Source organism: Chiloscyllium plagiosum, chromosome 11 (genome assembly GCF_004010195.1).
Source record: "Chiloscyllium plagiosum isolate BGI_BamShark_2017 chromosome 11, ASM401019v2, whole genome shotgun sequence".
In the NCBI taxonomy this organism is placed as follows: Eukaryota; Metazoa; Chordata; class Chondrichthyes; order Orectolobiformes; family Hemiscylliidae; genus Chiloscyllium; species Chiloscyllium plagiosum.
Window position 1 is genome coordinate 64,485,771 of NC_057720.1, and position 27,483 is coordinate 64,513,253.

The 27,483-nt window shown below is 41.5% G+C and overlaps 1 protein-coding gene across 4 annotated transcripts in view; it reads left to right on the top strand.

Annotated features, from left to right (window-relative positions):
• Positions 1-27,483, top strand: part of niban1a (niban apoptosis regulator 1a) — a 133,352-nt gene that overhangs the window by 32,100 nt on the left and 73,769 nt on the right. For 3 of the 4 annotated variants that reach the window (XM_043699559.1, XM_043699560.1, XM_043699561.1), the window contains exon 2: positions 17,462-17,592. In XM_043699559.1, coding sequence (XP_043555494.1) covers positions 17,462-17,592 — 131 coding nt within the window. Of the gene's footprint in view, positions 1-4,483; positions 4,501-17,461; positions 17,593-27,483 lie in introns of those variants that run through there. The other variant, XM_043699562.1, reaches the window with a different exon arrangement.

Consider the following 27,483-nt stretch of genomic DNA (forward strand, 5'->3'; position numbering starts at 1 on the left):
TTTGGAGGTGGCGGAAATGTCGGCGGATGATTTGGTTTATGCGGAGGTTTGTAGGGTGAAAGGTGAGCACCAGGGGCTCTCTGTCCTTGTTACGGTTGGAGGGGTGGGGTCTGAGGGCGGAGGTGCGGGATGTGGACGAGATGCGTTGGAGGGCATCTTTAACCACGTGGGAAGGGAAATTGCAGTCTCTAAAGAAAGAGGTCATCTGGTGTGTTCCTCCTGGGAGCAGATACGGCGGAGGCAGAGGAATTGGGAATATGGGATGGCATTTTTGCAAGAGGTAGGATGGGAAGAGGTGTAATCCAGGTAGCTGTGGGAGTCGGTGGGTTTGTAAAAAATGTCAGTGTCAAGTTGGTCGTCATTAATGGAGATGGAGAGGTCCAGGAAGGGGAGGGAGGTGTCATCTGGCAGAATCCAGCACCTCCCTCCTGTCCACCACAACATCCTAGTCCCTGTCAAAAAATCAGAGTTCATCTCCCTTTCTGAGGCATGTCCTGAATGTTGACGCTTGAGCACCACAGTGTAAAAAGGCAGTTGCTAGCATGCACCACTTGAAGAGACATGCAGCTTGGATTTAAATATAACATGAACAGTGGATAGTCCAGGCAACCGCTTGCATTTCCTTCTTTTCTGCTGCACAATTTCATGAATTGAGTGCCATAGAGTCTGAATGGATAAATAATAAGGTGAATATCAGAAGATTGTGTGAAAAAGTCATTGTGAGCCATATTGTATCTGGAAGCATGAATCTCACTCAATAAAATGGGGAAATTCTGCTCATTGAGTTTTCTTTCAAATGAGATACACAGACCCTTCCGATAGGAGAAGTCAAAGTGATCTCATCTCTAGCTATATATTAGTATACTAACAATCTCTGAAAGAAAGCTTACCTATTGAACATACCACAAATATCCTCAAAGCTCTTCTCTTTGTGTTGGTGGGATATAAGTCATTTTACATAGTTACAAACCTGATTGTGTAGGAGCAAATTACTGCAGATGCTGGACTCTGTACTAAACCACAGATGCTGGAGATCAGTGGGTCAGGCAATATCCTTAGAGAAAGTAAGCTAATGTTTCAAGTCCAGGTGAGCTCTGTGAAGAGTCATCTAGTCTGTGTTAGCAGTCTCTCTCCATGGATGCTGCCTGACCCACTGTGGTCTCCAGCATTTGTTGTTTTCAAGCCCAGTGTAGTTATTTCTCTGTTTGTGCGATGGATCTGGAGCAGGAGAATTTAAATAAGTAATGGCTAATGAGGCATGTTCTGCAAAATAGCTCCTGACAAACTGATATCTTCACTGAAGTACGATACAAATAACTAAGATGTTGTCAGCATATAGTGAGTTAGTTAAATTAAGGAGAAATAAAATTTGGGCAGCTAACAAACCTGATAGGCCCTCCTTTGAATGCGCAATTAAAATGTACAATTGCTTGACATTTCATACTTTGAAACAATATATACAAAAGTGCTGCAATCTACTGCTGTATATAGTCAGTGCCTTGAAACAAAAAGGAACCAAGCCCAATTCATGTCCCTTTGCTGAGTTAGCTATTCTCAATGAGAGAGCTGTCTTGTTGCTTTAATTTCCTCAGCAAAACTAAGATGAGGACCAAGCATCACTGTTCATTCCTCATTAATCCCCATCAGTCCTTCCTTTAAAAAATTTCTTTTGGATATCAGTGAAGAATAAGTTCCAAATCTGTACTGAACCTTTCCCTAACACTCCCATCTTCTTCACCACTCTACCATTCTCTTGGTGACTCTGAAAGGAGTATAATAGCTAATGTAAAGCCCAAATATGTTTTTTTAAAGTAAAATAACAGAAGAAAGAAACAACACAGGTTTATAGAGCACCTTTTATATCCTCGGAACATCTCAATGCCAATGAAGTTTTTTCATAGCATCATAAATCCCTACAATGTGGAATCCGTGAATTTGGCTCATCGGGTCCACAGTGCCCCTCTGAAGAGCATCCCACCCAGACCTACCCCATCTCCACATTCCTCATGGCTAATCCACCCAGCCTACATGTCCCTGTAGACACAAGGTGCATGAATCTTTATTCAGTTTCCACCACCAGGAAGAAAGGAAACAGCCGAGTGGCCAGTGACAAGCAGTGCCCTTCACATTAAAGGGCAGTGCTGTGTGATCAGACAGTGAAGGGGAGGGTAGGGACTAAATCAAAATAGAGTTGGAGGGGGAAATAATGCACTCCACTCCCTGCGGCGCCCACCTCTCCCTGAACATCTCTAGGGTGTTGGTGTTCACCGCGTGCTCCTTCTCCAAGGACACCCAGGCCCTAACGTAACCGCGGAATAGGGGCAGGCAGTCGGCCCTAACGACCCTCTCCACGGCCCGCTGCCTGGACCTGTTGATGGCCAATTTGGCCAGGCCCAGGAGCAGACCTGCCCTCCTTCCTTTGTACCGGGTGCCTGAAGATCAGGAGCGTGGGACTGAAGTGCAACCAAAAGCAGAGGAGGAGATTTTTAAGAAAATGAAAAAGGGAGTGCAAACGCCCACACCCAATATACATGTGGTCCACGGACTCCACAGCGCCACAGAACAAGCAGTTGGGCTGGGAGTCCGTAACCACCACAATCTGCGGTTGCAGGGGACTGCTGCGAGCAGCACCCTCCACCCCAGATCCCCAAGAGAAAGGGGGAGGACTCCCGCGTAGAGAGCCCTCCACTAGGCATCTGCACTGCCCGGTGGCAAATGGGCATGCTAAGGCGTGTCCGGAAGGTGGATGAGGGAGAAGAGGTGGACGGTGTGCAGCAGCAGTCGATACAGGGCCTGCCTTTTTACCCCCTGAAAGGGAACAAAATTAAAATTCCAGAGGCGGCTCAGGTTGTGGGGCACAGGCTCCCGCGAGAAGTACAGGACCTTGGGGCCAATGTGAAATTCCGTGCGGGAACACCCCTGTTTATTTATTTATTTTTTTTTGCCAACTAAGCCAGACCATCACGTTGACACTCCTGTTTATTTGTTTTTAACCCCCACACTACCGCCTAACTGCAGAAGTGCTTATTTTTTCCCCAGCACACATGGTGTGTGTGTGCAGGTGTGAGACACAGTGGAAGACACAAAGTGCACGAATCTTTATTCAAATTCCACCACCAGGAAGATAGGAAAACACCCGAGTGGCCAGTGACAAACACTGCCCTTCACATCAAAGGGCAGTGCTGTGTGATCAAAACAGTGAAGGGGAAGGTAGGGACTAAATCAAAATAGAGTTGGAGGGAGAAATGATGCACTCCACTCCCTGCGGCGCCCACCTCTCCCTGAACAACTCCAGGGTGTTAGTGGACACCGCGTGCTCCTTCTCCAAGGACACCCGGGCTCTAACGTAACCGCGGAAGAGGGGCAGGCAGTCGGCCCTAACGACACCCTCCACGGCCCGCTGCCTGGACCTGTTGATGGCCAGTTTGGCCAGGCCCAGGAGCAGACCAAAGAGGAGGTCTTCAGACCTGCCCTCCTTCCTCCGTACCGGGTGCCCAAAGATCAGGAGCGTGGGACTGAAGTGCAGCCAAAAACAGAGAAGGTTTTTCAGAAAATCAAAAAGGGAGTGCAAACGCCAACACTCTTGTTTATTTTTTTTTTCTGTTTTTTTTTCTTTTTTTTCTAATTTAACCCCCACACTACCACCTAAGTGCGGTAGTGCTTATTTTTTCCCCAGCACCCATGGTGTGTGTGTGCAGGTGTGAGACACAGTGAAAGACACAGTGCACAAATCTTTATTCAAATTCCACCACCAGGAAGATAGGAAAACACCCGGGTGGCCAGTGACAAACACTGCCCTTCACATCAAAGGGCAGTGCTGTGTGATCAAAAACAGTGAAGGGGGAGGGTAGGGACTAAATCAAAATAGAGTTGGAGGGAGACACTCCTGTTTATAACTGTCAACCAGGGTTCCCTGATTGGACCGGGTTAACAGTCCCAATCTGAAAACTTGTATTCTATGAGGTCCATTTGTCTGACCTCATTACAACCACAATACCTTTTTTAATCAACTTATTCCATCCAGTGTTCTAAACATCTTAGGCATGGAAATCAAGCTAATTATTTTCTGGAAAAACAGACTTGGCTTTGTTAAAATACAACACTGCAATTTAAGTCTGTTGGATTAATGCATTAAATGTTATTAAGGATTGTCGTTGCAGCGATACTGGGGATTTGTGCTCCATTAATCACGGCACATGCCCTCAGCGCACAGTGCAAAGCTGTATTGTAACTGTCAGAAACAGTTTCACAGAAACACCAGAAATGACAATGTATCCCCAGGGATCAGTTCTGATCTGAGTGCAGATCACCAACGCACTGGATTGGAAACTTCCAATAATGATGATTCAACCTCTCATGAGTGTCGACATGAGTAATTTGGGCAAAGTGGGTACTCCCATTGCTCATCCATTATTGACTTTAAGTTGGTGGAAGTGACTGAGGGATCTACAAGAAATTTAAGAAGCCTGAAGGTAAACAAAGCAGGGTAGGAAAGCAAAGGTAAGAATTCAATTATGGGGCATTGATGGAACAGGAATAAGTGGAGAAATTGTACAATAGTTGAGAAAATTATTAAATATATAGTGAGAGGAAATCTTGTTAAAATTAATCAAAATTTCCATACAGTGGTGTACACTGAGCTGAATCTTGTGCTTTTTTGGCTAAGTGCAAATTTTGTCAAGTTCCATGGAGGGTTTCTGTTCTGTGTGGTCAAGTGTGTTCTCTCACTGAATTTTAACAAACCTGCCCCATTAACTACCTGCCTCACCTCTGCAGTAATCTTACCATCTCATTTGAGCCTTACTCTATCATTTGTTATACCCAGAACAACTTGCCACTGCCTGGATATTCCAGACTAGAGCAGCGTCCCTGGCACTGGCACTATCTTTAAAAGACCGTGTGGTCCTGAACAAGTACTGTTAGTCTTGAACAGCCTTTCATGGTTCCTGACCTTTGCCATGGACATGAGCATAGAAGTGAAAATGGGCACTTTGCTTTGTGGCAGGGACCTGGAGGTCCTGGCGGACAAGCCGAGCAGGAGTGGGATCTCCTCTCGGCTCCAGCAGAGGGAGCGATGACAGCAGACCATGCCAGCCTCATCTGAGGTCACCACCCAAGTTGGTGCATTCTCAGCCATCTGGTGGAATGTCCAGGACTGCAGGAAGAAGGTCAATGATCTTCTCCACACTGCCAGCATTAGTGCCACCAGCTTCTCTCCGATGCCCCTCTCTGCTGAACCCACCAAGGTCTACCACTCCCACTATTGCCTCCGACATTTCCTTCACTCACTGTCACTCACCTCAAACCTCGGCAACGCTAACTCCACATGACCTCTTACTTATCTACTTACTCACTTGGGACACTACCCCACCTGCACCAAAACTAAAAGCTATGCCACGAACTTCCATCACCCCCTTCAGACCTGCCTATTTCTCATTTCAGCAGGGAAATAACCCACAATATGGCTGAAAGTGTCCATATGGAGGTGGGTTGCCTAGCATTTGGCTCCTCAACCTATATGAGAAAAGAATATTCTCTTTGAATCCCTGAGCAGCTAACTGACTGTCTCCAAGCCCTTGACTTAATGTGTCAGGGTACCCTGATTGAAGGCTGTCTCCCTTGACTTTACTGAGGACTACTGATAACTATGGCAAACATCTTAGTTATGTGTCTGTGCTAAAGGCAGGGCAACACAGCAGTATAGTCAGCCTGCTATCTCTGACTGAGGGTCAAGGTTCACAAAAGCAAGACAAGGCTGGGATGTTGTGAGTATCCACTTAGATTCAAAATACGTGGCTGTTAAGAGAACAAGCGACTGTCTGAGCTTGCAGGCCAGTCCAGTCCTTGAACTGGCTGCATATCCCGGAGCACAGACTCCCTGCTGCAGCATTACAAAGATAGTTGCTGGTGTGTCCCAAGATGCAGCTTTGAAGGACAGGAGTGTTCTGTAACTGGATTGGAGTTGTGCCATGACAGTTGGCCATGGAGGTGGGTGCATGTGGCTGGTACCCACGGATTATATCTTGAGATGCTGTTGTGTGGTGACACAGATGGAATTTTCTTTGCAGCCAGAAGTGAGCTGAAGTCACAGGATGTCTGTTCTGACTTCCATATCACGAACCCTGGGCATCTAGTTTGCCTGCGGTCGGTGGTATGATGGAAAGCAGCATATTAATGAGATGAGACCAGCAACTATTAAGATTGTCAATGAGCAATAATTTCCTTAGTGTGCAACTTGCTTCTCCCCAGTGAGAATCTCACCTTGACACCTGGAACCTACGAAAAAGATGCAGCAAGTTGTACCTGGTATTGAGATAGACTTCACTGGACTTCTCACATGGTTCTAGGCAAAAGTGAGGACTGCAGATGCTGGAAATCCAAAGTCTAGATTAGGGTGGTGCTGAAAAAGCACAGCAGATCAGGCAGCATTGAGGAGCAGGAAAATCGACGTTTCGGGCAAAAGCCCTTCATCAGCCCATTTCCAGCACCACTCTAATCTAGACTCTCTCATGGCTCTGCTACATTTCTCACCAGTGCCCACATCATGCAGGCCCCATAAAGAATCCACCCTGTGTCTGTATAAAATAGGGGATCTGAAGGATGTATTGGAAAGGGATGAGTGAGACACAACCACAGTGAAAACAGGATGAAAGGATTACAGTGTATAACATCAGAAAAGATAGGGAGACAGAGGAGTTGAGGTAATTTAAATTTATTTGGTTGTAACATAATGACAGCAGAAACAAAAGTATGTAGCTTTCAGCAAGACAAAAATGGAATCCATATGGATATGATAAATAGTGAAGGATCAATCACTCTAATCAGTGTAGCATCCAGACCACCTAACAGAGATGGAGGGAGAAGTATGCCAACAAAATAAGGAATTATATAACAGAATAATAATCATGGGAGTTTTAACTACCCTGCAATTATTTGAACCAAAAAGGTAAAGGGGATAACAATGTGGAGTTTCTACAGTGATTGCAAATGCTTCAGATTTCTCTTGCCCTTGTGTCCTGGTCCTATTATTGAAGTTTGCAATGTTCACAGAGCCTTCTCCTCATTTGTTAATTGCCTACTACTATTCACAACTGGATGTGACAAGACTGCCGATCTTTGTTGGTTGTGGAAGCACACAGCTGCTTCTGCTGGTTTAATATGCATACAGTCCAATGCTATTGTTTCACTATCTTATTTTTATATACTCTTGGTACTACTCCGCTGGTGACTGCGTTCTGTTGGTAGGACAGGACATACTCGGGCACCCTGATGAATGAGGCTGCAACATTTGCTGAGTGATTCTGAGTATGACAATGTCAGTGACTGAAGGCATGACAGTTCTCTCAATTTGCCCAAGTCTTCAGGTATTAGTGAAAAGGACTTTGTAGTGTTCACTGGATGGAATGTACCTTTGACTGGGGCTTAGGTCGTGCCTTTGTGGTCTTTTATATTTGAGTAGCGTGCAATGCCAAACCAGAGGACCGTTAAAGGTCAATCATATTGTAGTAAATTTAGAGTCCGATATTTACCACAATGAGTGAGAATGGCAGATTTCCTTCCCTAATGGATTATTATGATAATCAGTTAAGTTTCATAGTCAGCATAACTTTTCTAGCTTTTACCCTAAATACAGAATTTTAATTTCCCAATTCCAAGATGGGATTTAAAGAGATATTTCCAGATAATTTATTCAAATCTCTCGACTACTACATATCCAATAACACATTGTCCCAGGTAATTTTAGCAAGTACAGCTTACATTTTATTTTTTGCTGTCTCACGCAGTTTCCTGAATATGTAAATATAACACTTTAAATGAAAAACAACTGCCTCATTTCCTGTTTAAAGAGATATCCTCCAGTTGACAAGCAGCACTTTATCATTGTACATCGGCTAGTACAGCGCGGGACAGACAATTCTGCAGACCCATCCCTGGGTTTGTTTTTATTTATTTAACCTATTTTTCTAATCTAGTCAACAACATTATTACACATCTCTGGAGCATGTGGGACTTGAACCCAGGTCTCCCAGTCCAGGGGTAGGGACACTACCACTGTGCTACAGGAGGGCTGGGTGTAGGAAAGCCATCCAGGCTCTCTACAAGAAGCTGATCCCATCTTGCAGACTCACCTCCTGATACTCTGAGATATAGTGTTTCAACTCTGCCATCGGATGTCTTTCTGGTCCACCATTTAGGATGATAGATTTTTTTAAAAATAGAATCTCTACAGTGTGGGAACAGGCCCTTTGGCCCAACAAGTCCACACCAACCCTCCAAAGACCCACCCAGACCCATTCCCCTACATATTACTCTCTATTTACCCCTAACTAATGCACCTAGCCTACACATCCTTGAACACTGTGGGCAGTTTAGCATGGCCAATTCATTTAATCTGCACATCTTTGGACTGGAGCATCCAGAGGAAACCCACGCAGACACGGAGAATGTGCAAACTCCACACAGACAGTCACCCAGTTCCTGAGAGGTGTGGCTTCACCAATGTAGGGTCCTTTTTGGGTCAAAGTCTGGATTTACTTGGCAGAAACTTGTACAGTGTTCATGAAGTTAAAGGAATCCAAATAATATGTAAGAACTCCCCAGTGTATGTGGCCAATATAGCCTTTGTGTCCCACAGGTTTAAAGGCATGATTTCCCCATTGGAGTTTCCTAAAAGTTTGCTCCCCAGCAATAGATACAACTCCATTTGTGTCTGCCTCAGTGTCCCAGAGGGTGGCCATTTTCTTGGCATTTTAACTTCATTGGGCCACTTTGGGAACAATGATGTAATTTAGCTATGTCAGTTCCTAATGTTCGAGCTGATTTATTTACAAAGCCCTGTCTTGAAGTGGCTTCATCCTTTGGCCTGTGCGGTACATTTTTCGTCTTTTGGAGTAGCCCTGTCTGGTCATCTGTGACCACAGGTGCAATGTGGATGGTCTTGCTTCTCATTGTGTTATGAAGAAATTTCCCATTCAGTTTTGGAACCTTGTGACCTCTGACTCCAGTCACCCTTCCGTAGCAGCAAAAGGGAGCTGAGTATTATCCCCTGGGAACATGACTCTGTGGTACAGGGGTCGGACAAGACTGAGGACAGTACTGTCTGAGTACCCCCCATCCCACCCAAGGGTCCTCTGCCCCCTTTTGTCTGTTTTTGCAGGAAAGGGCAAATTCTATGGCTTTCTTAAGGTTCAGTCTGTAGCTTCCTTTGGATTGCAATCTTGTTAATTCTACAAGCTAAGCGATCCCTTAACATTTCCCAAAGTGCTGAAAGGTACTCAGTTTTCTGCCAATTTTTGCAACCTCATCAAAAATTCAGTAACTGGTTCCCCAGGAAGTCTGTTTGCCATTTGCACTTGAAATGTTGCAATATAACACATGGTTTGGGTCACAGTGGTCCACTATCTATCAGTTTATCAAAGGTTTTGACTCCAGGTAGGTTAAACTCTTTATAGTGCTGAAAGATGGGATCCCAGGAGTTGTCAGGACAATGACTTTTTGCAGGTCCTCCTATACCGTTTGCTTGAAAAGAGTATCTCATTCTTTCAGCATACTCTGACCAATCCTCCACACTTGCACCATAAGATGCCAGTTTCCCAAACAGCAGTATTCCCAATGTTTACCTGTCACGGTCTTACTGGGTTCATTGAAAGGCAAGACTGTCCAAATCTTTTCTTGACTCTCATCACCACTAATATTTCTGATTGGAAAGGAACATCATTTATTGTTGAACACCAAAAAGAGCTACTACTCTTGGCAATACATAAGCTAGTCCCAGCCCTGGACAGATGGTTTGCAGTTGAGGGTGTTGCTGAAAAAGCAGCGCAGGTCAGTAAGCATCCGAGGAGCAGGAAAATCAGGTTGAAGGGTTCCAACCTGAAACATTGATTTTCCTGCTCCTCAGATCCTGCCTGACCTGCTGTGCTTTCCCAGCGACACACTCTTTCAACTCTGATCTCCAGCATCTGCAGACCTCACTGTCTCCCAGACAGTTTGCAGACCCATCCCAGGGACTGATTTGTTTTTTTTCATTTAATACCCACCACCAGTAAATCGCCAGTGTCTCCAATTCACTGGGTCTGCTTTTTAATATATATCCAGAGTTGGGGGAATCCAAGACTAGAGGGCATAGGCCTAATCTGAGAGGGGAAAGATTAAAAAAACCTGATGAGTAACTTTTTCACGCAGAGGGTGGTGTGCATCTAGAATGAGCTGGCAGAGGAGATGGTGGAGGCAGGTACAATTACAACATTTAAAACTCATCTGGATGGGTACATGAATATGAAATGTTTAGAGGGATATATACCAAACCCTGGCAAATGGGACTAGGTCAGATTGAGATGTCTGGTCAGCATGGACAAGTTTGACCGAATGGTCTATTTTGTGCTATTTCACTTTAAGTGCTCTTAGATACAACCGAACGGTTTATTTTCCAACACCAAATCACCATAACTCTTTGTTCCTGTTTTTAACTGTTCATCGCTACCAGTGAATCACTCGTGGCGAATTAACTATTTACATACAAGGCCCATGTAGGGCAATGCAAACCTCAATGTGATGGGGAAGTAGGGGAGGAGGAAAGGGCTAAATCACAATGGAGTTGGAGAGGGAAATAAACCACTGTACCCCCTGCAGTGCCCATCTTTGTCTAAAGCTTTGGGACTATTGGTGGATACTGCATGAATGTCTGCAAGGGCATCAAAGTAGATGCAGAAGAGGGATGAGTCTGCTTTATTTACATGTTCGAATCAACTTGTTTAGAGATGTTGCTACACACATATGGAGCAGGTGAGACTTGAACTCAGGCATTTTGGCTCAGAGGTAGGGACTCCACCATCATCTAATAAAGACTCAAATAGAGTTGGATCTTCCCTTTTTTATTTTCTAATCACCTGGGTCTTTTGGTTAAGAGTTAGAGACACTCCATAAAGGGCTCAGGTGATGAGTTCCTGCTAGGCTGCCCATTGCCTGTTATCAAGGAAACTTGTACTCAGTGAGCTCCAGGAAGAGGTTAATTAGTGATTCCCCATGGCCCTGGTATTAGAATCTCTAAGTCTTACATCCAGCCTTGACCAATGGACTTACTATATTTTCCTCCACCACCTCCATTTCAATAATTCCAAACTATTACTTATTGCAGGAGTACTGACATGTGAATAAGATCAAAAGGATTTTGTAACCTAGAACAATGAGTTATTTAAAAAATATACATGACCAAGAAATGTAGGAGGTTGAAATTTCAGCATTACATGTGAATCTTGGGGTGAGAAGTCAGGAACATGACAAGTTTGGTTTGGAAAACAACCAACCAAATTCAACAGGTTGACATGGAACTGTGAAGTTCTTAAAATATCTTCACCTAGGTCAAAATCCGAACTGAATACATGCTTTTAAACAAAATTATGGTGAATGAAGCCTCTTCCACCAGAAGATTGCAGCTATCAGCCAGCACACAGGTCTGCCACCATTGGCTGTTCAAGGAACTACCAACAACACCATTTTTGTCCTACCTTTGGTGGAAATTGCATAAAACATCACTTGCAGAACCATTACCATCTAATAGCAAAGATCAGAGCTAGATCCTTCCTTAGCCATTCCTTCCAAAGTTCTGTTATCTCCTCCAGTGTCATAACCTTCAAAGATATCTATACACTTACACCTCTGATCTTTTGCACCTTCCCAATTTTAATCACTCCACCATTGGTGGCCATCTATTCAACTGCCTAGACCCCAAGTTCTAAACTTGCCTCCCATAGGTTCTCCACAGCTGTACCTGTCTATTACTTTATCAGGCACTCTTTAGAGCTCATCTGTCCAACCAAGCTTCTGGTCAGCTGTTTACCATCCCTTTGATATAGTGGTAGAGTCCCAGACTCTGAGCCATGAGGCCTGAATTCAAGTCCTACTTGTTCCAGACGTGTGACACAACATTATTGAATAGGTTGATTCAAAACTATCTCCCTTTAGCTCAGTGTCAAGTTATGTTTGATAATTGTTCATTTGAAGCTCTTTGGTATATAAACACAAGTTGTTGTTAATGAATCCTTGTCTGTAACTGTCTACAAGCAGATCTTTCATTTGATATGAGGAATAATACACGATATAACAAAGAAGACAGTTCAATGCGCAAAGCTGTTAAGCTTCTGTTGAACCTCGTTTTCTTTCTCCCAAAGAAAAGTAGTTTTATTAATAAAACTTATAAAGGTATAATACAAGAGAATTCAAATTCATCTTTGCTTTTTTTTCTCAAAGATAAACTTTATTCATAAAATTGTTATTCATATTGCAAACCTTTTCAACTTTGAAATTACAGAGGTTGAACAAAAGTTAACTTGTCTTTTTGTAACATGTTTCGCTTTAGGGGTCATTAAAACGACTGTAATAGTCTTAATATTTACAGTATACATTCAATGTAAGTTATACACCCCAAGGGCAAACATTTCAAATTGAAAATTACAGAAAGTGCAGTAGAAACTAGCTTTTGTCTCTACACCACGTTCCATTCTGAGCAGTCTCAATATCATTTCAATATTCATATTGTTCACAATGTAACCTCCTTGTCAGGTGCTCTGTACAAATACCTCCATGAGGGGTGTGTAATAGGGTACAGTTCAACCTCTTGAAACATTTTATGGCCATGTAGACAGACCAATCCCTCATATCATCAAGGATAGATAGAACCTCAACACAGTGTTTGCATACTGACAGTAACCATACACAAAGGACCCGTCAGGAAGAAGGCAACATTACTTACGTTTCTTCCCTCTGTAGAGATTTGTACATTGTGGCCCTGTGAATGCAGTCAAAATTTGATCTCAAGATAAATCAGAAAATGGTTTCTATAATCGCCATGACACAGAAGTAAGGAATGGGCCAGACCTGAGCCATGTACAGAAACGCAGAGAGTGCCTCGTACTGAATGACCAGGTTCTTACTCACACTGGAGATGGAGTATCACTCCCACATGCTCAGTTTTTGTTTTTTTTTCATAGCTACTCACTCCCTCAGTTTGTGGTGCACACCCTGGCCATTCTGAGTGACTCATAGAATGCAGGAACAGAGAAGGGAATTTGCAGCGTTGGAGTAAAAGGAATAGTGAGAAGTAAGCTAGCTGAGAGTTTATATTCACAATTAATTAAATTGAATGTAGTGTAAGCCCTCTCTCTCCTTGATGATACTACTGTCTTGGAAGTAAAGAGTTTGGCTTGTTAATAATGATGGAGGGAACCCAAATCAAAGAAATAGGAGTATGAAGGCAAAAAGCAGACAGCCACACAAGCTGTCAACAATGAGAATAACAGATACAAGGTTTTTTTCATGTTTTATGGAAACGTGAAGAAGTAATTACATAACTTGTATGAGCTGCCAACTTCCTGGACTGTTGTTTGCTTTATTTAGCATATTCCCAACCTTGCTCCTTTATCATTGAATTTTAAAAGCATTACACAGGAGAGTAGATGTGGGCCTCCAGATGGGTGAAACTGAAATTTGCCAGACTTACTTCTGCAGATGTTTGGAATATTCTTTTTCCACACAAACTGCCTACACAGTTCCTAGTATGAAAATGCTGAATTAAGTAATACTTGCTGAGAACCCATTGTCTGTGGAGAACTAACTGAAAACAGCATCTCTAGCACTTTACATCTTAAGTAACCCTTCCTTAATCTGAGGCCCCAAACACTAAGCAAGCCTTTTTTCTTGAGACCTTGACTACAACTTTGATTAGAAAGCTACTTTATGAACAGAAAAAAGGATTAAATTTTTAGCAGTTGGCATTAAACAAAACTTACAAGCTAATACTAAGAGGAGATAATGAAATTGGCAAATCTCATAAACCAATAAAATGAGGCCTAGTGTCCCACAGGCTTGACTGTAGGAAAGGTTTCATCAGCCAAAAGCTAACTTGGAACAAGACATCTGAATAACTTCACTCAATTTCCAAATGCTCTTCCATACAAGTCCTACATTATGTCTGGACATGATGTTAATATATTTGGGCTAAGTGATTGTTCCACAGATGGACTCTTAACTAAAAGGAGAATGTGTATCTGTCAAAGTGGATCCATTACCCTAGAAATGTTCTCCAACACCATCTTGCATTTATGACACCTTCACTTGCACAATGCATCCTAAGCTGTTTCACAGGAGTATTATCAAAGAAAATTTGACACTGAGGTAGATTTAAGAGAAATTATCACAGATATCTAAATGTTTGGCCAAAATAGTGGTTTGAAGAAGTGCCTTGAAGGAGTAAAGAGAGGTAGAGAGACATAAAGGTTCAGGGCTGAAATTCCAGAACTTAGAACCTCAGAGTTAGATGTCACAATTGAGGTGAAGTCAATACCTGTGGTGGAGAAGCTTGACTGCATGGTCATTGCATGTAGATGTGACACGGACTCTTTTAAAGGATTCATTTTTGTTAATTTAATTGATTTAATTATTTGTTCCTTATGTATTTCCAAAAAGAATATGAATGGGACAGAGTCTTGTGATGCTGTGGCACTGTCCATGCATCTGGCTAAAAGATCCAGGTTCAAGTTCACTTGCTCTGGAGTTATATCATAACATGTATGAACAGGTTGATTAAAAAAGCACTGTGATGTTTCTTTTATTACATTCCCCTTTTAAGGGCTTGACAACTGGTTAAACTGGTTAATTTGATTCAATGTGTTAATTAAGAGTATGTAAAGGGAATATTTTCTTACCTGTTCAGAGATATTAGTATCCACCTCTGGAGCAAATGGAAATTGAATCTGGCCTTCTGGATCAGAGGCAGCGACACTATCAAGAATCCCAGTACTCCTTTTAGGTGTGGTTGTGTTGTTCATTTTGTTTTTGGCTAACTGGTTCTCAAAGTATAATAGACACAAGCTCAGGTAGCCCTTAACGGGTCCAGGCAGTAGACTATAGGGTTACTAGACCTGACTGTGTGCATTTGTGTCTGTGTGTGCGCGCACGCATGCAAGACTCTTCCATTATTATGTCTTCACGATAATGACCCTGGAGAGGAAGTACACAGTTACTTCTGGAATGCTTCTGGCCTGTTGTGACAGGTGGAGAGGGTGCAGAGAAGGTTTACGAGGATGTTGCCTGGTATGGAAGGTGCTAGCTATGAAGAAAGGTTGAGTAGGTTAGGTTTATTTTCATTAGAAAAAAGGAGATTGAGAGGGGACCTGTTTGAGGTTTATAAAATCATGAAGGGTATAAACAGTGGATTGAGACAAGCTTTTTCCCAGGGTGAAGGATTCAATAACGAGGTCACGCTTTCAAGGAAAGTTTAAGGGGGATACACGCGGCAAGTACTTCACACGAAGGGTGGTGGACATTTGGAACGCATTGCCAGCTGAGGTGGTAGAGGCAGGCATGGTTGATTCATTTAAGATGCATCTGAGTAAATGCATGAGTAGGTGGGAAGTAGAGGGATACGGATGCTTACGAATTGACCGACCGGTTTAGACAGTACATTTGGATCGGCTCAGGCTTGAAGGTAAAAACGAGGTAAAAACAATGACTGCAGATGCTGGAAACCAGATTCTGGATCAGTGGTGCTGGAAGAGCACAGCAATTCAGGCAGCATCCGAGGACAGGCAAAATCGACGTTTCGGGCAAAAGCCCTTCATCAGGAATAAAGGCTTTTGCCCGAAACGTCGATTTTGCCTGTCCTCGGATGCTGCCTGAATTGCTGTGCTCTTCCAGCACCACTGATCCAGAATCAGGCTTGAAGGGCCTGTTCCTGGGCTGTAAATTTTCTTTGTTCTTTGTATGTTATTATATACTTCCAGAGCATATGGAACTTGAACTTGGGCACCTGCGTCAGAGGTAGAGACAATACCACTGCACCACAACAGCCCCTAAGCTAACAGGGCTGTAACACTGGGCAATTGAAAGCAGAGGCACCAACGAAGTCGCAGTTAAAATTAGGGATGTGTAAGAGGTCAGAATTGGAGAAGTGTAATATTTCTGGACTGGAGAAGATTACAGAAACGGAGCAGTCATGTCATGGCTGAGGTTGTGAATTTTCAAATTCAAGCGTTACTTAACTAAGACGCCAATGTAGGTTGGTGAGCATAGGAGAGAGTGGTGATTGGATATTTTGATTATATTTGGGCGTCTGGATTGTATAAGATGAAAGACCAACCGGAATAATCAAGTTTAGAAGTAACAAAAACGTGGTTGAGGATTTCAGCAAGAGGTAAACAGGAGTGAAACAAAGGGAGATCAGAGGCAAATGATCTAACTGATGGCATGGACATCTGGTCAGAAAGCTAATCTTGGAGCTAAATATACACTAATGATGCAAGCAGTTTATTTGTTTGAGTCTCAGACAATTGTTGTCAGGGAAAGAGAAGACCACTCAGAATCTTGAATTCTCAGAAGTGCATTTTTGTCCTATAGTATGTAATACCTAACAAAACTAGACACCTTCCACTAATTGGTATTCCCGGTAAAGTCTACTAAATGATTCCTTCATAGCAAAGATAATCACTAAATTTAATACCAAATTTTCACTAAGCAAATATATCTGAGAAAAATAGGTAATTTGTTACAGTGACAGTAAAGGAAAATTTCAACTCCATTGAGAATTGTTAATATAACAATGAATCAAGATAATTCCTATTAGAGTCCAAGATTACCAAACAGCTCATTTGCAATTAAACAAATAGTCTAGTCTTTATAAACATGTTTGTAATTTTCTTAGTGTATATACACAGGCAATATGCATTATATTTAAACATATTCCTTTCCTTCGAGATTAGAACACTGCTGGAGCCACATGACTTTTTAAAACTGTAAGCCACAGTTTTCATTCTACTGAATTTGATGGATCTGGAGGAAAGGATGGAATACTCTCTTGCTGAGAGAAAATGGTTCTCTCTTTGAATCATCAAAATTCAGTTTCCAGTGGGCATGGGTCAATGCTACATAAAACTGATGTCAAATTTGACCGAAATACCATAATTTTAGTGTGAAAGGCTGCAAAGAGAAAACATACAGAATACTGAAATTATAGCTGATATAGTGGCAGGCTTTCTTTTCATATCAATTTATACTCTGAAGCCAATTGTGTCTTTACTGCCCATGCATTTATCTGCTGAACTATCATAATAAATGATCTTACTGACCGGTTAATGCCATAAAATCTTTCTGAGAGATAGAAATCAGGCTATTGAACATTGTTACACTGTCAGTGAGTAGTACAAATCATACCATGTGTACTGGTTTACTTATCTTCAGATTTGAACAAGGCTGATCACAGCCTGCAGAGCATAAGGTTTCTGTTAGCAGTTTAATTCTTAAGTATTTTATCTATAATGTTGGAATGAATGGTTTCACCTTGACTATCTGTTTTTATGTGAAGCTTTATTTCAAACTTGTCTTTCAGTCTTTTGTCATACAGCACAATCTCTTAACTTTCTCCCATCTGTTCTGACATTTCTATGATTCCCTTTTGTTTTCTCCTCAGGTAAGGCTGAAGCAGAGCTTAAAAACTTCAGTCCTCATTACCAGCGGCAATACACTGTGGCTGCCTTCAACCATATCAGATGTGAGGTACAGCAAGACCAAGAAGCACAACCCCAGTTGCTACAGCATAAGGTACATTATGAAATGTGTGGTACAGTCAGGTTGTTAATTCTGTGATCCCATGGTACCAGTAGGGAATCACGCCATGGGCTGTTGGGTCAGAGAATATAGGTGGCAAAGATCCATGTTTATAGCTCAAGATCACCCAAGATCTGCAATAAACAAAACCTTCTTGCTTGACGTACTTTCTGTCATGTATTGTTATTGTTGGACTAACACCATGAGGTACATAAAGCAGGAGCGTTATTGGAACACATCATACTGCTCTGGTTTATATCTTGCACAAGGCTATATGAAAGATCAGATAATGTGATGCTGCATCACCTCATGTTGCGATGTACAAATTAGAATTAACTCATTAACTATCTAATATAATAAAATGTACCCATGGGATAGGAGGTGGCTTTTGTACATGAATTGTCTCACTGTATTGGTCCCTTTTGGATGAAGTACATAAGAGCATAAGAAATAGGAGCAGGAGTAGACAATATAGCCTCTCGAACCTGCAAATGATACACTCGTGACTGATCTCATCTTGGCCTCAAGTCCATTTTCCTGCCTACTCTCCATTACACTTCAACTCATTACCAATTAAACATCTGTCTATCTCCTTCTCCTTAAATTTACTTAATGACCCAGCATCCATCACACTCTGGGATAGTGACTTCCACAGATTCACAACTTTTTGAGGGAAGTAATTTCTCCTCCATTCTATTTTAAATGTGCCACTCCTTATCCTAAAACTGACTTCTCTATCTAGGTTGCCCCACGATGAAACATCCTTTCGACATCCATCTTATCAATCTCCTTTAGCATCTTATGTGACTCAAGTAGATCTCCTCTCATTTTTCTAAATTCCAGTGAGTATAGGCCTAAACTATTCAATTTCTCTTCATTAGGCATATCCATATCTTTGGAATCAAACTAGTGAACCCCCTCTGAATTGCTTCCAATACAACTAGATGCCTCCAAGTAAGGAAACCAAAACTGTATGCAGTATTCCTTGTGTAGTCTCACTAATGTCTTGTACAGTTCAACCAACACATCCCAATTTTTATACTCTTTCCTCAGCAGTAAATGTCAAAATTCCATTTGCCTTCCTTTATTACCTGATGTACCTGCATATTAGTTTTCTGTGATGTATGAGTAAGGGCACCCAGATGCCTCTGCATTCAAGCATTCTTCAGTTTCTTTCCATTTTGATAATAAGCTATCTCTCTGTTCCTCTGAACAAAATAGATAATCTCACACTTATCCATGTTGAACTTCATCTGGCTCATTCACCTAACCTATTCATATCTGTTTGTAAATTTCTTATCTCTTCTTGGCAACTTACTTATTGTAGCATAATTTGCAAATTTGGCTGTTGCACCTCTATTAATGTAGATTGTAAATAGTCCCAACTAATTACTACGGCACCCCATTAATTACATCTAGCCAACCAGAAAAGAATCCATTTATCCCAACTCTCTGCTTTCTGTTGGTTAGCCAATTCCTTTATCCAAGCTAATAAATTGCCCATAACTCCATATGATCTTATTTTATGTATAATCCTTTTGTATGTCTCTTTATTAAATGCCCCTGGAAGTCCACATAACATCTACAGGATCCCCATCATCCACATTGTTTGAACCTCTTCTAAGTATTCTGACAAATTAGTCAAATATAATTTACACTTCATAAAACTATGTTGACTCTGATGCATTATATTTTGACTTTGCAAAAGTCCTGTTACTACTAGCTTAACAATGGATTCTAACAATTTCTCAATGAAACATGTTGGGCTAACTGGTCTGTTGTTTCCTGCTTTCTGCCTCCCTTTTTGAATAACTGTTATATTAGCATTTTTCCATTCTACTGGAACCTTTCCCATGTATAGGGAATTTTGGAATATTGTAGCTAAAGTAGGACTATGGATGTCCATAGCAAGGTTGGTTTTGGCTCCAGATTGACTCTCCTGATTGCAGATCTAGCAAAGTGCATGCCTTCCAATGCTTGTCATAGACAACTGCTAGAATGATATTTGTCCTTTGTCTCTTACTTTGTCCATTCTTCAGTTTAGAAACATAGTACTTAAGTGCAGAAGTAAGCCATTCTATCTTTCAAATCTGCTGTGCTATTCAATAAGGTCATGGTTGTGGTCTCAACCTCACTTTCCTATCTGCCTCTTGTTGCCATCAACTCCCTTATCTATCAAAGATTTATCTTACTCAGACTTAAACTCAGTGACCCAGCCACCACTGCTTTAGAGAAAGAGAATTCCACATTATCAACCCTGTGACAAAATAACTCTCTTCATCTACACCTTGAAAGTGAGATCATTATTCGAAAATTGTCCACTAGTTTTAATTTCTTAGACAAGGGGAGACATCCCCTCAGAATCCATCCTGTGAAGACTACTCAAGACTTTATTTGTTTCAGTAATAATACCTTCCATTTTTGTAAACTCCTATGGGTGGAGCCCCAAACTATTAAAACTTTCTTTATAATTTAAGCCCTTCACTGAGGAATGTGTCAAGTGAATGTTTTCTGCTCTGCCTCTTTTTTCAAATATTTGGTCACAGTACTCCAGATGTATCCATTCCAAGGGCTTGTACAGCTGCTATAAAAATTTCTTTAGTATTCCATTCCTATTGCAATGAACAACAACATCCATTTGAATCTTTAGTCAATTGTTTTACCTGCAAACTAGCTTTTTTTTATGATCCAGAGCACCCAGATCCCTCTGCACCTCAAGTTCTGCAATCCCTCTCCATTTAAAGTCTATACTACTATTCTGTTCTTCTTGCCAAAGTGAACAAGTATACATTTTACCACAATATAAAATATCTGCCAATTTTTTGTCCCACTCACTTAACAGTGCAACTGTTGTCATATGTTGAGTCTCAGACTCTTGAAATAGCTACTCTCTTGTGATTTTGAGTAAATCTTCCATCGTACTTCCATGTCCTCTTTGTTCATAGTACTGAGAATGGGATTATATGCATATATACTGGCCATCCTTTTATACAGTTGTCTCTGACCTGAATACATTCTTCATCATATTTCTGTGCATCTCTGGTATTGTTCAGTTGCTGAATTCTTTTCTCGTAGAGTTATGGTTGTTATTGCTGGAAAGGTTCATACCTGTTCAACACAGACTACATCATTGGGCCTTGACACTGCCATACAGGACAAAGCATTGTTGTATTCTGGTACTTCCCTGGCACATTCTGTCTTTGTCAAACCTCATCATTCTCAGTTTGAATCATTGTATTTATGGAGACATTTTTGCTTCCTGCTTATAATTTAGAAGTGCCCCTTATTAGGGCCTGTGGTTTGTCTTTGACTTGATATGAAGATCAAACACACAATTTGCTAACTACTTGCAAGCAGTTGCTGCTTTTTCTATCACTACATATTTCTGTTCAGTCTCTGCCAGTGAATGGATTGCATAATACATTGGTCTACACGTGCCACAGTCTGTACCTGAAAGCCTACAACTGCCATTCATGAAGAGGATTCATCTGCAGCAACAATAGTCTGTAGCTCAAGTCATAGTGATCGAAAGTATCATATGAATATTAACATGTCTTTAATTTTCTCAACATACCGTTTGTGTGCTTTCTCTCAGTACCATGCATCCCATACTCATGGTGTCCCATATTCATGAACCTCTGGAGCTCAGTCACATTCTGTGGATCTAGAAACTTCTTGATTGCTCTTGTTTTCTGTGGATCAAATCTGAGACCAATGCATCCACAATGTGCTCAAGGAACTTGGTTGTTAGCTGTGAGAATTCATGTTGTGTAAGTCATGCTTCCATAGGTATTGCAACTGAGCTCACAACCCAGTGTCATGTTCTGTCTGGGTGGATCCATGGATCAGGACATCAACTACATAAGATACAACTCCATCCAATCCTTCTAGGACACCTTTCTCTGGAAGATTTCCAGCACTGAATGTGGTGGAAAAGATAGTTTGTTGAAGCAAAACCTCCAGAACAATATAATAAAGGTTCTGAGAAACTTAGACTCTACACAAGGGGTATTTGCTGAAACCACTATTTGTACCAAACTTCATGAAGATTAAACTCACAACTAATTTTGTTAAGATCTTATTTACAGATGATGTAGGATGAACTTTGCGCTCAACTGTATTGTTCGGCTGTGTAAAATCTACACAAATTCACAGATCCGTTGGGTTTTGGCACTGGGACCAATCCCAAGCACCAGCTTGTTAATTCTGTCAGAAGTGAATTAACTATAAGACGTAGGATTGGAAGTAAGGCCATTCAGCCCATTGAGTCCACTCCACCATTCAATCATGGCTGATGGGCATTTCAACTCCACTTACCCATACTTTCCCCGTAGCCCTTAATTCCTTGCGAGATCAAGGATTTATCAATCTTTGAGTTAAAGACATTTGATGTCCCAGCCTCCACTGCACTCCATGGCAATGAATTTCACAGGCCCACCACTCTCTGGCTGAAAGAATGTCTCTTCATTTCCATTCTAAATTGACCCTCTCGAATTCTAAGGCTGTGCCCATGGGTCCTAGTCTCCCTACCTAACAGAAACAAATTCTCAGTGTCCACCCTTTCTAAGCCATGCATTATCTTGTAAGTTTCTATTAGGTCTCCCCTCAACCTTCTAAACACTAATGAATACAATGCCAGGATCCTCAGCCAATCATCGTATGTTAGGCCTACAATTCCAGGGATCATCCGTGTGAATCTCCGCTGGAACCGCTCCAGTGCCAGTATGTCCCTCCTGAGGTGTGGGGCCCAAAATTGGACACAGTATTCTAAATGGGGCCTAACTAGAGCTTTATAAAGTTTCAGATGCACATCACTGCTTTAATATTCCAACCCTCTTGAGATAAATACAATATTACATTTTGCTTTCTTAAGCACTGATTCAGCCTGCAAGTCCACCTTTAAAGAATTCTGGATTAGCCCTTCCAGATCCCTTTGTACTTTGGCTTTATGAATTTTCTCACTGTTTAGAAAGTAGTCCATGCTTGTATTCTTTTTTCCAAAATGCAAGACCTCGCATTTGCTCACATTGAATTTCATCAGCCATTTCCTGGACCACTCTCCTAAACTGTCTAAATCTTTCTGCAGCCCACCCCCAAGTACTACCTGCCTGTCTGCCTAACTTCGTATTATCAGTGAACTTCGCCAGAATGCCCCCAGTCCCTTCATTCAGATCATTAATATATAAAGTGAAGCTGCGGCCCCAGCACTGAACCCTGCGAGACACCACTTGGCACCAGCGGCCATTCCAAAAAAGAACCTTTTTTGTCCCAACTCTCTGCGTTCTGTCAGACAACCAATCCTCAATCCATGCCAATAGCTCACATCAAACACCATGGGCCCTCACCTTACTCAGCAGCCTCCCGTGAGACACCTTATCAAAACTTTTGGAAGTCGAGATAGATAACATCCATTGGGTTTCCCTGGTCTAACCTACTTGTTACCTCTTCAAAGAATTCTAACAAGTTTGTCAGGCATGACCTCCCCTTACTAAATCCATGCTGACTCGTTCTAATCCGACCCTGCACTTACAAGAATTTAGAAATCTCATCCTTAATGATGGATTCTAGAATTTTACCTACAACCGAGGTTAGGCTAATCGGCCTATAATTTTCCATCTGTTATCTTGATCCTTTCTTGAACAAGGGGGTTACAACAGCGATTTTCTTATCATCTGGGACTTTCCCTGACTCCAGTGATTTTTGAAAGAGTCGCAACCAACAACTCCGCTATTTCCTCAACCACCTCCCTCAGAACTCTAGGATGTAGCCCATTGGGACCAGGAGATTTATCAATTTTTAGACCTTCTATCTTTTCTATCACTTTCTCTTTTGTATTGGCTACCATACTCAACTCTGCTCCCAACTCTCCTTAATTGGGATATTATTCATGTCGTCCACTGGGAAGACTGACACAAAGTACTTATTAAGTTCTTCAGCTATTTCCTTATCTCCCATCACTAGCCTTCCTGCATCAATTTGGAGCGGCCCACTTTCTATGTTTGCCTCTCTTTTGTTTCTTATGTATTGAAAGAAACTTTCACCATCATTTCTAATATTACTGGCTAGCTTATCTTCATATTTGATCCTCTCCTTCCGTATTTCTCTCTTTGTTATCCTCTGTTTATTTTTGTAGTCTTCCCAATATTCTGATTTCCCAGTGCTCTTGGCCACTTTATAGGTTCCTTTTTTTTTTTGAAACATTTCCTGACTTCCTTTGTCAGCCATGGCTGTGTAATCTCCCCCACCCCTTTCCCCCACCAATTAGCTTTCTTTTGTTTGGGATGAACCTCTGCACTGTGTCCTCAATTACAACCAGGAACTCCTGCCATTGTTGCTCTACTGTCTTCCCTACTAGGCTCTGCTTCCAGTCGATTTTCATTAGTTTGTCTCTCATGCCTCTGTAATTACCTTTATTTAACTGTAACACCATTACGTCAGATTTTGACTTCTCTCTTTCAAACTGCAGACTGAACTCTGCCATATTATGATTGCTGTCTCCTAAGTGTTCCCTTACTTTGAGATCTTTTAGAAATTCTGGCTCATTACACGTCCAGAATAGCCTGCTCTCTTGTAGGCTACATCACAAGCTGCTCTAAAAAGTCATCCTGTAAGCATTCCGTGAATTCCCTTTCTTTGGATCCACTGGCAACATTATTCACTCAGTCCATTTGCATATTGAAGTCCCCATGATCACCGTGACCTTGCCTTTCTGACATACCCTATCTATTTCCTGGTACATCTTGTGCCCCTGGTCCTGACCACTGTACATAATTCCCATTATGGTTTTTCCCTCTGCCACCTCCTTGTCTTTTCGACAAGTTGTAAATCCTTTGATGTTTAACTGCCAGTCCTGAACCCTCTGCAACCAGATCTATGATGTCTACCATACCATAATCATTCAATGATTTGTGCCGTTAATTCATCTACTTTGTTACGAATTCTACAAGCATTCAGGTAAAGCACCTTAATGCTAATTTTCTTTTCCTCATGATTTCCAACATCTCTAGTAATATTTCCTAAGTTATCGTTCCTTTTTGCTTCATTCCTAGTCTGCCTTGAACTTAAACTGTCCACACATGCTAACCTGCTGTATATCTTTCTACTTGACTCCGTACTCCCTGTTGTTTTCCCTTTCCCTTCCCCCCAACTCAAGTTTAAAGTCCTCGTGACCACCCTTTGCAAAATGGAGGAGGGTAAGTTTCTGTGAACAGACATATTAGCTTCACTTCGGGACATGGAATAATGTGGTTCTAGCAAGAAGCTGAGGGAATACAATTCTGAAGGTTTTAGACTGATCTTTTCAGCTTTCAAATTCCTCTATTCTGCAAATCAGAAGAAGCCTTCCTGCTCGCAAATGAGCAAGTCTAAATGCTTCTGTGTTTTCTGTGATTTCTTTATCATGATATTAGACAATTGTCTCAGTTCTGCTATGGCCTTGAGTTCTATCCCTCCTGGACCATGCGTTTTTGTATGCTGCCTGAAGAGAGCTTCTTTCCAGCTATGGTTCAATATCAAAAAGAACCAAAACCTCTGCACCTGGATCAAATTTAAAGTCCTGATTTTTTTCTGCAAGGATATAGATTCCCTAGTAGCCTCTGATTATTGGATCTATCCAAGGAAAAGTACCTTCATATCAAACATATCATTGATTTTGGATCCAACCACCTTTCAAAAGCTTACCTTTGTGAATATTCTATACAGGGCTGTTAGGGCACAACCCAATAGTGCGCCATCTTTGCACTCAAGGGGATTCAGCCTTTTTGGCAGGGCAGTTTCCACATCGGTGTTTTTCTTTCCCACGCCAATTACAGTTAGCTTTAGCTTTTGATAGACACTCTCCTCATTTTTTATGACAGCTCTGTTGTGTCAGCAATTTTTGAGATTGAACTCTAGCTGTCACCTTCTGATCAAAAGAATGGGAACAGGACAAACAGGGTTCTTGAAGAGGTAGGAACGGAGAATTGATGAGAAATGGCTTGCTTATGGTATTAGTATCTGGGAAAATTTGAGCAGAGTGAAACAGATGGGCACGAGAACTTGCAATCTAGTGTGGAGAGAGAAAGAAACCCTTGGCAGAGAACTAGGAGTGACTTTGGAATTGTTCATTTAATGCACATTTTTACTAGTAGCATGGCTTGTGCTGAAAGCATTTGTAACATATAGTTTGGTTTAATGTTGAGCTAAACCATTTTAGTTTGTTAGTTGCAGTAAAAGTCCTAAAGTGAAATCTGTTTACCAGTTTGTTTCCTTTGATAGTTTGGGATTTTTGTTTGTTACTGGTTTCTACAGGGATTGTAACAGTATTGAAGTTAGTTGATCCCAAAGTTTACAATAGGGTAGGTGGTACAATCTGAAGGCTAGTGTAAATTCTATTCTGCTACATTTTCAATAGCACAACAATACCATCAGAATATCAAGTTCCTATGTTCCCCAGTGGGTCTTGTTCATTTACAGTGAACAGTTTGAAGTAAGCTGTCTGATGGTTACCGTTTATAAGTCTGACTGTTCGCAAATTAGGACAAGAAGCTAAAACTCCACAAGGGGACAACAATGGCAAGTTGGAGTTTGTGGAGGCAAACAAGAGTTTGGAAGTCCAGGACCTTTTATAGCAAAGGGGTATGGAGTGAAGTTTACTATTATCATTGTAGGAATGGGTCCTAGCTAAAGCTTCTTTTTATTTGTTTTACATTTAAGAGAGTAGAAATGTAACATTTGAGAATCTGTATGAGATCTCCTGCTATAGGCCCTTGTGTTCGCCATCTGTTTTTAACAGTTGTCAACGTTATTCACAACAGTGGGTCTCTTTCCATACGAATTGCTGATATCATCTAATGATGCTGTCTGTTCTCTGGATTCTATGTCAGTTATGAATTGAAACTTCGCCAGCTTAACTTTGACAAAGATGAAGTATTCTGTTTGTTTTTGGCAGCATCAAACTGACCCTGACATCATCTCCATCAAGCATCCTAAATGCTTGTTTCATCAGCAACTTCCACATACTGTTGATTGATTTATTCTGCTTTTGAGCCTTCCTCTCTCTCTCTCTCTCTCTCTCTCTCCTAGTTATTGGCATTTATGATCATTGACTGCTTGTATCTATCTTAGCCCCTCTTGTTGTAATTTTCACACAGGTCTTCATCACCTTGAACACTGATTTTCCAAATACTATCCTCATTTATTTAACCAAACCCAATCCTGGCAAACTTTAGCTAATCCTGAGTGTGAACCTGAAAACTGCCCCTTGGAGCAGTGGCCACTGTTGGTATTATTGCAATCAGGCCCATTAAAAAGGATCATACCTGAAGCCCCCAGATGAAGGTAGTGCAGTCGGATCATTGGAGCTAGTCACGGAGGCATGGGGAAACAGATCACATTGAAGGGCAGGGGTGTGATTTCAAGAGAGAGCTTCCCGTTCAACCAGCAAGATTCTGAGCTGGGCAGGAAATGTCCAAGAGGCAGAGAATTCCCACAAGGCCACAGGCATACCTGCTAGGGAAGATTTGGGAAGACAATGATGTATGCACACAACACACTTCCACCATTGTATGGCTCCTCTGCTTCCCAGCCTGCCTTCTGTGGGAGGATTAAATTCACATCAGTGAAACAGTTTTCTGTTGCTTTGTTCTATCAAAAATAATAGAACAATTTGTTCTAACATGTTACATTTGTCAATGTGAATGCTTGGGTTGAAGGAAGAGAAATTTACACTGCACACAAATGTTACATTTTGGTACAAAGCATGCTCGTTGACTTGTTCTATCTATTTGACAATGTGTTTGTTTGCAGCATTCCTACTTTTGATTCAGAAGGTTGTAGATTTATGTCCGAACAGACACAAGAGTTTGTGCAATACTTGTTACTTTGATTTCCTGGTTCTCTATAATA